The sequence below is a fragment of the Canis aureus genome, chromosome 16 (assembly GCF_053574225.1).
Source record: "Canis aureus isolate CA01 chromosome 16, VMU_Caureus_v.1.0, whole genome shotgun sequence".
Taxonomy (NCBI): Eukaryota; Metazoa; Chordata; class Mammalia; order Carnivora; family Canidae; genus Canis; species Canis aureus.
The window spans coordinates 9,659,573-9,671,333 of NC_135626.1; the positions used below are offsets into that span (position 1 = coordinate 9,659,573).

An 11,761-nucleotide genomic window follows, 5' to 3' on the forward strand; every position below is an offset into this window, starting at 1 on the left:
CTCCATGCAGGGAGCCTGACGTGGGACTGGATCCTAGGTCTCCAGGATCACACTCTGGGCTGAAGGTGGCACTAAACCGCTAAGCCACTGGGGCTGCCCTCTAGAAACCAATTCTAAATTGTCCAGACTCACTCAAACTCTGTCAGTACTACAGCCCAGCCCAGGAGCCTCACTGCAAGTGTCTGAAACACAGAAAGACTCCCTGAGCGGGGTCTGCCTAAAATTTGAAAACTTGAGTCTATTTCCCTTTTTATGTATTAAAAACCCACCCCCAAGCCCACTGGCATACTCTCAGGTAGGAGACCAAGGACATAGGACTCTGAATGAAACCTGAAAGACGGGTTAACCAGGAAAAACTGGAGGCAAATTCTAATTTTCAACATTTGGGAAACTGTTCCTGGGAGCTGAATTGAGTTTTATCCCAGGAAAAGAAAACACAGTTGATATAAATGAGCCATGCTTTCCAGAAACAAACCCGTGAGGCAGGTTAAGTGCCGGTGTCACTCTTACCACAGCTGTTTTGCGTGTCAACATAAGGGCTGGTGGCCACATCAGCCGCACGATGAGGAAAGCGCGCTGACACCTGCGGGGATATGGAGTCGCCATCTTCGTATGAGGCTTCTGCGGGGTCCAGAGAGATTTTGGCACACTCTATTACAACATCATGTGTTTCTAATCTCTTCCACCTGGAAAAGGCAACGGCAGTTAAGAAAGGCAAATTGTAATCCATTTAATCAAGCAACCAAGCCACTGAGAACACTAAAGCAAGGCCAGGTGCAGAACTGGCACCTTCAGAGGACGAGACAGACCCCCCCCGCCTGCCCAAATACTAAACAGTGCTGGTATATTAAGAATCGGCCGTTCATTTTATAAACTTCTACCTTCCCTATTGAAAATGGTCATATCAGGTTATCAGAAACTAATCTGAAACAAAAATGTCATCAACAAAAGGCTGGGCATATCCTCAAAAGAGAGCATGAACTATGCCAAGCAGTCACCAGGGGAACCTGGGAATCGCTTTCAGAATGAGGGTAATCAAAGAACAGGGAGGGCCAGAAACTGCTGTGTAGCTGAGGCCAACTGAAGATCTCCTATCAAATCCTGGGGCATTCTAATCCATCTCTAGGCTGGAAATGCTGCACAGAAAGACTCAAACCTAGAGAGCACCCACGAGGACAGTTCCACTTCTAAGATTTAGCCTGTGGGAACCGACTTATGTCAAGATGTACAATGCTCAGCACAGCCTGTCACAGAAAAAAGACGAGAAATAACCCAAAATCACAACAAAGGGATGTATTCTATGGAAGAAAAACTCTTACACCATCAAGAAAAAGCATCCCTTCAGCAGGTCACTGGTTGCCAAGTACTGGGAAGGAGACTGACAACAAAGGGCAAGGAGGAATCTTGGGGGCGATGACACATTCTTTATCGTGATTGTGACTTTTGTCAAAACTTAACAAAATAATGAATCTTTTTTCAAAAAAAAAAAAAAGATTTATTTATTCATGAGAAACAGAGAGAGAGAGAGAGAGAGAGGCAGAGACACAGGCAGAGGGAGAAGCAGGCTCCATGCAAGGAACCTGATGTGGGACTTGATCCCAGGTCTCCAGGATCACATCCCGGGCTGCAGGCGGCGCCAAACCGCTGTGCCACCGGGGCTGCCCCACTAATGAATCTTATCGTATGTAAACAATACTTTCCTAAAGCTGATTTTAAAACTCATGCTTCCAAAGATTCAGTGATGTTAGATGGTCAGGGTATGAGCTTAAATGAATAAAGGATTTAAAACTACTCAGAGATAAGCCCCAAAAAGAGAGAGATGACGACGCTTAAGTGTTCAAATTAAAAGAACTGAGGTTATGGGGGATGTTCTTTTCCTTTCTTTTTTTCCTTTCTTTCTTTTTTTTTTTTTTTTTTTGTTCTTTTCCTTATCTCCTCAGTATTTGCTACATTCTACAAAGCCCTAATAATAACTTGCTGAAGCATAAACTTCTAGATGACATAATTTTGCTATACAGGTTTCTAAGTAAATAGGAATCTTCATGCTCCAAATTTCACAGAAAAACAGCCCAGCACTAAGGGCATGCCATAGTTTACCCCAACAAAGCATCTGCTCTTACACAGCTGTTCTAGAATGCTCAATATTCAATCTGAGATGCTGAAAGTGTGATATCAAATACAGAACGAGAATGTCCAGGGTATAAGCCACATCCCTAAGGGGAAAGCCTTTCGACATCAGTGTCACACCTCTGGTCTTCACAGGTGCTCGCTGGTGAGGCACCTATGTGTTACGGGTGGTAGCCTCCCCAAGGATTCTCAGCATGACCAGCAAGGGATGAAGTGAGAGGAAGGGTCAGGAGTTCATGTACACATAGGAATACAGCTTTTAGAGAAGGTGAGAATCATAATACAGTAAGAACACATTTAAATGTCTGATTTAATTGGTAATATGGGCATTTATACTATTTCCTTGATTCTTTTTTTTTTTTTTTAAGATTTTATTTATTCATTCATGAGAATACACAGAGAGGAGAGAGAGAGGCAGAGACACAGGCAGAGGGAGAAGCAGGCTCCACGCAGGGAGCCTGACGTGGGACTCGATCCCGGGTCTCCAGGATCATGCCCTGGACTGAAGGCGGCCCTAAACCGCTGAGCCACCCAGGCTGCCCAATTTCCTCGATTCTTAAAAAGACTTTTCATATTTTAATCTCTCTGAAACTGGGAAGTAGAATCTAATCAGTCGCGTGTTAATTTCTACGGTACTTTTTTTTGCTTTCCCAGAGGAACATAAGACAGAAGTGCTCCATGGTATCTAACATTCATCAATGAAATAAATACATTTAAAAAGTCAATTAAAAGGTCCCTCCAATGCCACTCCCCAGAACCACTTTGGCAACTGCTTTGGCTGTGACTGAACAGGTACCCTGCTCACATATTCCTAAAGAATACGCTCTGTGCTCCGAATTTCCCGATGTACAGATTATACACTACATCTACTGACTTCTACTATGGTCAGTGAGGATGTAGGCCACTTCTGTATCCTTTTTCCTCCTCCCCAATGCTCTCAACACATGTGTATCATAGTTTTGTTTTCTCCAAAATCAGTTTTCAGTGACTATTATTCGCTATGCAAATACTATGTGTGAGTGAGCTCAACAGTGTACTACTGTGAGATTTCCTTTTCTGTTAGATTTAGTTTGTCCTGGAATTTGGATTTTTCTGTTCCTTTTCCTCAGTCTTCTGTGTATCTACTATAATTCTTCCTAAACTTACTGTAACAACTCTGAAACAATGCCTGATACAATTTTTACATAATGATATGTACATAAGCTATAAGAAGTATCCCCATCCCCCTCTAACCAGCTTCCTCTGGAGCCTTCTCTTCCCCACTTTTGTCGAGACTGGTTTGTCCCGAGGGCTGCTGCAGCACAGTGTTAGCCCGACTCATCATGACCATGATCCTAAGTCGGATCCCTTTGTTTCCTGGACTCTGTCTCACAGAATTCTACTCTCATTTTGATGGAACACATGCTCAAGTAGTTAGCTGAGAAGGGGTCGATGGGAGGTAAATTTAACTCCTTGCATATCTAAACATGTCACACTTGACCAGCAGTTTGGCTAGGTCTAGAATTCTATGTTTAAAACCTTTTCGTCTCAATTAGTTTCAAAAGCTAATACCATTCCAACTTAATCCTTATTATTATTATTTTTCTTAATCCTTATTAATAAGCATTTTGTTTTTTCTCTCTCTGAAAGGTTTATCCCTGGTGTTTTGAGACTTAGGAGATTTCTCTCTTAGTGACAGAGGCTGGGCGCCAGGTAAGCCCCTTCAATCTGGAAATGCGTGTCCTTTAATCCTCCCATTGTATTTTTTTTGTATTTTTCACAGTTGTGTTGGAAATTTTCTTCTCTTATATCTTTTACAATTTCTTCCCCCACACAAGTTTTCTCTTCTCTTTCTAAAGCTCTCTTTTCTTGGACGTTGGACCTCCTGGACTGATTACTTTACATTTATCTCTCTGCTCAGAATACTCATCTCTATCCTTCAATTGCTGAGATGCTCTCAACTTTACCTTCCAGTTCTTTTGTTGAAGTTTTGATGTTAGCTCTCAGTTTTCATCTTCAAGGGTTTTTTTCTTTGGCCTCTGAATGTTCCCCTCCATGGTACTCTGACCTCTACATGTGTTCAAATGCCCCGTCTTGGGGGCTACTACAGATGCTCTCCTCTGCTCTCTGCATTATCACTGTTTCTGTCTAGCTCCTTTTTCTTCTATGTTGGTCCCCTGTCTTTTGTTAGAGCTTTCTTCAAAAGCCAGATGACCCCTGCCTACCCACAGGGAGAGAGGCTCTCTAAGCTGGGAGACATGATAGACCGAACTTACACATCCAATTGTACAACCTCCAGACCCACCAAGCCTACAGCATGGATTTGTTTATTTGTTTTAAAATATAAATCTCTGAGAACGAGAAGAATGGGGGAAGACAGAACAGCACTACAGGTTCCTGAAACTAGAAGGCAGATAGCCCAGAGGTAACCAATGTAGCAAGTCCAAGAAAGCAGAATCCTAAGCTCCTGTTGTTTCAAAGCTAAAAGTCAACCTGACTTATACTGCAGAATCCTTCAAAAGCTAAAGAAATTTTACACCTCAAGTACTTCTAGAACTGGAGATGAGCAACAGGTAGATGAAGACAGCTAGCATTAAGAAGACGGTGAAAACTGTTTGAGGGACAGTTACAGTCCCCTCCCTGACTCCACGCTCCCAGGCAGCAGAAACCTGGGCTATTCTCTGGAGAGAGTAAAATAGATTTTTGGGACTGAGCTACTCCAAAAATAGTTGAAGGCATGAGTACCATTCAGAGAAAGGAATTAAGTGAGCATATACATTCTGAATGCCAAGACCACTAACCTCTCCCACCATCAGTCTCTTCCCTACAGTAGCAGCCAGACCCTCCCCAGGCTAGAGATCTTCTGATCTCTACAAAAATTTGACCAGCTCAGGAGGAACACGATACTGACATCTCCAACAGAGGTTCAGATAGATAGATACACACACACACACACACACACACACACGGGAAGCTTAGAGGTGACAAGTCCCATCCCTGTGAACAGAGTTTTTTGGTCTTCCTACCCAGATACAAGCAGATTATCAGATCTTTGGAGAAAAACCTCGAAGACTTCAAAAGAACAAAAGTCCATGGATTACACAGGGAACAAACAACTCTCAGTATTCTCAAAGCTGTGAGAGGTTGCATCCATAAAACCCAAAACAGGCTACCAGGAAAAGGAACATTCAGAGACCTATAAAAAGCACTTAGATGCTAAGAACATGGTGCTAGGAAGGAAACTTACAACAGGATTCAAAATTGAAGATGAGGAAACCTTCAGAAAGAACAAAATAGCAGAGAGAAAAAAACTGGAGAGCAAAGAAAAGCAGAGAACACTCTAGGAGGCCGCAATTTATATCCCAGCAATTCCAGAAAGACAGACAAGACACAATGGAGGGAAGGAAATCAAGCACAAGACAATTAGAGAAAATTTCCTAGAGCTTAAACATAAGAGTTTCAAGATTAAACAATGAGAACAGATTCTGACCAGGCAACGTCAGAATATAAGGAGAACAAAGAGAAGGCTCTCTGGGCTCCCATGGAGAAAATCATGGCAGATACAGACGTGAGAAAAAAGAACAGCTCTGGATCTCAAGTGACATGGCAGCGAGATAGCAGCAAGGTGGCAATGGAATAATGCCTTCAGAATGAGGAGGGCCGGAAGTCTGTTCCCAGTCACAGAACTGCTTCCATTCTCTAAGAGCTACTAGAGGGTACACTCCACGAAAACAAGAGCAAATCCAGAAAAAGGGAGACATGGGGGATAGGAGGTCCTGCATGAGAGAGAGGCAGAGGACAACTGTGCATGAGGCATGAGAGACAGCCTGTTTGGATCCAACACGCAGGCCTTTGCCCTTGTCCCTGCTGCCACCACACTATCTTCCTAATGGAGGGACACAGCGTGCAGATGACCCATGCTGTCTGTGCTTAGTCTGTCCCAAGTAAAGACTGATGAAGGCCTTGTGCTCCCCTCTCCGCCTGGATCAGCCCCACAGATGGACTCTGCTCTAAACTGCCCCTGGAGGTGGGCCACAGTGAGCCAAGCAGCAGCAAACCAAGCAGTCTTCATCCTCTGCCATGTTTTGGCAGCACATCCAGAAGCCAGCCTTGCTACAGGCCCTGCCAGATGTTCTGACAAGGGTGATCATTATGTTTCTCAGGTCTCAGTCATGAATGACCTTGCCGCCAATTCCCCTCCCCCGACAAGGGGATCCTATAAACTCTCAGTGAAAAGAAGCCAGACTAAGACACAGATGCTGGGCTCTTCCCCTTGCCTCCTAAGAACCTTTGTCTAACATTGACAGGACTGCCCTTTCCTTAGCCTGGTTTGGCTTCCTAATTAGCTTTCCAAAGCACAACAATACATGGGGTAAAACTTTAAAGAAAAGAAAGAACGATTAATATAAAAGCAAGAACGGTAGTTTCTCTGAAGTGGGACAGCGAACAGGGAGATAGATACCCAGTAATGTTCCTGCTGAGAAGCTGGGTGGTGGCTGCGTGCACAGGTATTTGTGTGATGCTATTCACCATTACAGGCACACGGTATATCTCTCTACACATGATATCTTTCAGATGAAGTTGTTTTAATCTGCCTGAGGCTCCATGTGACAGCGGGAGGGCCCGTGAGGTAAGATCAGGCAGTGAACTAGCTTTTTACTGGAAGATCCCCAAATGTCAGTTATCTGTAGACTGGTTTCCCCAAAAAGGGTTCAATCCTCTGCAAGAGGGAGCATCAGCCTAGCTGCCAGTCAGACAAGAGGTGGGGGAGGGAGGTGAGCTCACAGCTCCATGAAGAGAACTCCACTCCCTTCTCAGCTCCACCCACCCTGTGCCAGGCATCCTCCAATAGGAAGCCTCACAGGTATACTTCCTCCAGAGAATAAACCTGGAAACTTCTCAGGGCTCCCTGGAGAATGGCAGTCACTTGGCTATATGCAGGTGGAGGCTCACCAATAGGCATCCACACTTCCCACAATCTGCTTGTTCTCAACCACACACTGCTCTGTCTCCCTCACAAAATCACTGCTACCACGAAGCTGGAAGCCTTTCTGGGGTTCTGTAGGGCGGGTTTCTGCACTGCAGCCGCCTCCGCTCCACCAGAGAAGTTATTAATTCTCCATCAGAGAGGAGTATATTTCAGAATCATAAGAAGTTTTAGCTGTACAAGCCCTTCAAAACAGAGCAATTCTGTAAGTTGAAGAACCTGTCTTCCCAAATACTACCTCAATAGGGACATCGCCTAGATCACACTATTAATCTGTCAAGAGATGCTGTAAAATTCTGAGTCACCAGCTTCATTTCTATACCTTCGAGGGTCCAGTTCGTGGTCCTTGGATCCAGTCACTAATTCCGGGTGAATTCGCACATGCTCCATCATTGGCTAGAAAAGTTTGGGTTGACAAATTATAAAAGGCTTAAGTTCTGTGGTGTCTCCACACAATGGATTACTTGACAATAAAAGGGAATGGACTCTTGACACTTGCTACAGCATGGATGAACCCTGAAAAATTCCACCAAATGAAAGAACCCAGTCACAGAAGACCCCATGTCTGTGAAATGCTCATCAGGAGAGGCACATCTGCAAAGGCAGAAAGCAGATCAGTGGCTGCCTAGGACTGGGGGTGGGGGAAGCTGAGCTGCTTTTCAAAATCTGTCTCCCACTGAACACAAGACCCAAGTGTAGCCTGTGCACACAGTATGGCAAGTATTAGATGAGCAGTCTTCACTTACCCTGACCACTTCTTCAAAAGTGTCCAAGTTCTCCTTCATACTGTAGTGAGAGCGTAGAAAGGAGACAAAGTTGCAAGGGTACATTCCGTAGAGGCGATGAAAGAGAGCATAAACACTGGCATGGAGATGGACAAGATAGATTTCTGTCACATGGCCTAAAACAGGAAATCACGGACAGGAGACTTAGCCAAACACAAGATGACGTGTGTAAAGCAGACATGAGCATGTGGCTGCCGGTGTGACCTGCGGTCTATTGCTCCTACCTCTCTCCAAAGATAGCAAGAGTGTTTTTCTAAAATACAAACCTGAACCCACCAAACACTATTTAAAATCCATCAATGTCTCCCTACGGCCTTTGGATAAACTGATCTACTTGGAATGACCCATAAAGACTCCTACTGATCCAGTCCTCCTCTCCAGTCTTCACCCAACACTCTCACAATACTGACCTTTGTCATGATAATTATGCTCCCTAAAATTTTTTAAATTAATTTTAAGTAAACTCTATGTGACACATGGGGCTCGAACTCATGACTTTGAGATCAAGAGTGGCATGCTCTGTCAACTGAGCCAGCCAGATGCCCCCCTAAAATCTACTGTCCTGTTCAGCATGAGTTTCTTGAGTTTCTTGAAGAGCACTGTCATACTCACTTCTGCACCCTCAGTGCCTTGCACGATGCTTGGTGCAGAACATGCATTCAGATATTTGCAGAACAAATTTGAGAGATCCTTTTGAAATCAGCTTGTATTAGCTATGCAGATTTGTAACTAAAGAGTGAAAAAACTATTATCCAGGAACTGGCTTAAGGAGCTGAGAATGAGAGAATCTGAACACTTTGTTCATCGAGCCTCACCCAGACCACAGTATCCATACAGCTCTTCCATGATGGACAGATTGCTCCTTTCCTCCCATAAGAGCCTACTAAGTAACCAGCATCACATGGGTCTTGGACTCGTTATTTAATCCCATACAGGAAGCTACAGTATCTGGTGTCACGCAGCTTACACACTTGGTCTTTTCAACATGAGTATCTGATGCTGGGCTTACCAAAAGATTCCAAATACCACATACTTATAGCTTAGGAATCATTTGGATAGAGCTGGACCCCCTGCCAGTATGGGGGAAAATAGCCCACCCTGTTTAAAACAAGGACACTAATTAGGACCCACTGCATTTTCCCTTCTCCACGTACAAAAGATAAGTTCTCAAAACCAGAAGTCTATTCTGTCACAACAGACCAACAGAGCAAGACAAAGGCTCCGCAAGTTCAGCCCCGCACTGCTATGACATGGACTGAAGGTGTTTTGACATATTGAGGTTTAGTGACAATTAAGGAGTTTTACACCCTACCAGTTTCTCTGACAACTAATCCTTTTAGGCCAACAGAATGAGGAAGGTTTCCCACAGTCCTGCTTCTTCTATGTGCCTACAGTGGGTACACCCAAGGTACTCCTCAACTGGCTGGGAACAACCACCCATTCCAGCTACAGAATTCTACATGTCCTTCCCTTACAGCTCATCACTGACGAAGCCTTCACCTGGTAGGGAATGAGAGGTACGTAAGGACATCTTTACCTGGTTTCTTCAGGCACCACGACGAAAGACGGCCAAAAATATCAAAGAAATCATGAAGGTGCTGCTTCCCCGATTGTGGAATCATTGGTAGCATGGTTATCAACACTAAGACACCTGTTGTGAGGACAATGACGTCGGTGTCCATCTGCGGAAGGAAAGGTTGAGCAGAAGAAACACCCATCAGGCACAACATAAGGATCAGCACTAAAAGCCCCCCGAAAGGCTACTCTACATCCTGAGGGGATCACAATTAGAGGTCCCCTCACAGACTCATGTCCTTATCCCTCCGGTTTGAGGGGGAACCACGCTGATCAAACTTGACCATAATGAGTCTGCCAAAACCACTTCTGCTGCCCCCAGACAAACCTATCTGGGAGAGAAGCTTCAACTTGACCTGGGGACAGATGCCCAAGTTCTCTAGCTGGGGATGCTCTACCTGTGGCACCTGAACAGAAACATGAGGAGACGGCTTTAACAGAACAAAGGAACATGACTGTTTCTGTTCATTTGACCAAATCCTCAAATATTTACTTATTATCAACTTAAAAAACATTACATATGGTCAAGCAATTTAGTATTTTTTTTAAAGGATTACAACAGAAGTATAATTTAAGAAGAAATTAGCAAGGCGCTCACAAGTCTCCTGAGCAGCTCACCTTCACAGCAGCACATATAGATTAGCAAATAAAAGGAGATACAGTGACCTCTGACCATGTCTATAGTTTAATATCAAGTCATATAACTTCAAGCTAATTGAAAATACTTCATACCCAATGGATAATGAATCAACTCAGGATAGCTACAGCGGCTCACCTGATCCATAATTAAATCATGAATGTTTGCCAAGTAACTGTATTTAGATTTAACAAACAAAGTAGTAATCAAAAACTACCACACAGGCTAAGACATTTATTGTTACTATTAAAAAGGGAAATCTTAAAGAAGAAAAAAAAAAAAAGGGAAATCTCTGAGTCTGGAAATAAAGCCTTAAATAGATTTAGCTTTTACGTTAAGCACGAGGTCTTTTGTCATAGCCAATAGCTACCTAGTTAGAAGAAAGTAAAATACCAGTAGGAGACTCAAAAATACATAACCAGTTCCAGTAAAAAGGACTAACCCTAATTTTGTTTACAGTAATATTCTAACCAACAACTTGGATAGCTATCTATGAATAATTATCGGAGTTTACTTTTTTGGAAAAGGTAAGTGTTTTACAGTCTGAACTGAACTGTATGCCTCAAAACTGAGTTATATTCTCACCGATCCATTCACTTAAGAAAAATTAAATCGTTTCAATTGTTCGTTTTTTCTCAACATTAAATGCATGTTTTTAGAATACTAACGTGACTCTTTGGGACCCACCTCTAGTGATAAAATGAACCAGTTACCCTTGTTGACAGAGACAAAAATCAAGAGACAAAAACCAATTTGCATGGTGCTGTATCAGATGATCCAGAGGTACTACCATCCTGGAACAAACACGTAACAGATCTTTTTAGGTCTCTGTGAGGTACGAGCAGTTATTATTAACCATATTTTCTTATTTTGTAGATAGGAAACAAGCCCAGGACTTAAAACAGATTAAGCAGATAGCCTGGAGTGTTTCAGCAAGCTACTGTCAAAAGTAAAACCATAAAGTTCTATTTAGGTTTTGACTCACCGTGTAGAAAAATGCACTAAATCTACTGTAAAAGACAGAATGCAATTCAGTAGGCCTTATGTCAACAAAACCTTAATGATGACTGCAACCAGAACATGCTCCTAAATGGCTAAAAAAAAGCCATGAACCATTTTTCTCCTCATTAAGAGAAAACCTGGGCTTCCCTGAAAGAGAAGCCAGATGTTTTAACGGATGGAAGACCGGACAAAGATGGAATCCAAGAATGTGGGAATAACGTCACGTCGAACTAGTCTGACCCAAGTATTGCCAAATCTGCTTAGACTAAGATCCTGGACAGTCACCAGGACCCACTGAGAATTTACTAAGTACCAACTCTGGTCTATGTTAAATCCAAGGAGAGCCAAACACTGAAAGTTTCTAAATTCTCAAGGTTCAATTCTAGCTTGCTTGCTTTAGAGTTACACAGAATTTCAGAAATTATCTTCATAAAGGCATTTCATTCAAACCCTTGTAAACACTGTACCTTGAGACATTTGAGTAAAGAAGGCAAAAGAGGTGCTTGAGAGAGTTTGTGCTTCCAAGGCGGCTGCAGCCTGATGACGTGCCCCAATAACGACAGCGCGGGCAGCCGAGAGGCCGCTCTGCCCATACAGTCATTCATTTTGTCCAAGAGGTGCTAAACAATTAAAAGAACAGGGAAACATGTCTCAGTAAGGCTGGGGGGA

At 43.3% G+C, this 11,761-nt stretch overlaps 1 protein-coding gene across 13 annotated transcripts in view; it reads right to left on the reverse strand.

Moving 5' to 3' along the window:
* The window catches only part of TSC1 (TSC complex subunit 1), a 50,545-nt gene that overhangs the window by 18,905 nt on the left and 19,879 nt on the right, over positions 1-11,761 (reverse strand). For all 13 annotated transcript variants that reach the window (XM_077851198.1, XM_077851193.1, XM_077851203.1 and 10 more), the window contains 5 exons: positions 11,560-11,712; positions 9,416-9,560; positions 7,840-7,994; positions 7,416-7,489; positions 511-686 (listed from right to left, as the gene is read on the reverse strand). In XM_077851198.1, coding sequence (XP_077707324.1) covers positions 511-686; positions 7,416-7,489; positions 7,840-7,994; positions 9,416-9,560; positions 11,560-11,712 — 703 coding nt within the window. The remainder of the gene's footprint in view (positions 1-510; positions 687-7,415; positions 7,490-7,839; positions 7,995-9,415; positions 9,561-11,559; positions 11,713-11,761) is intronic.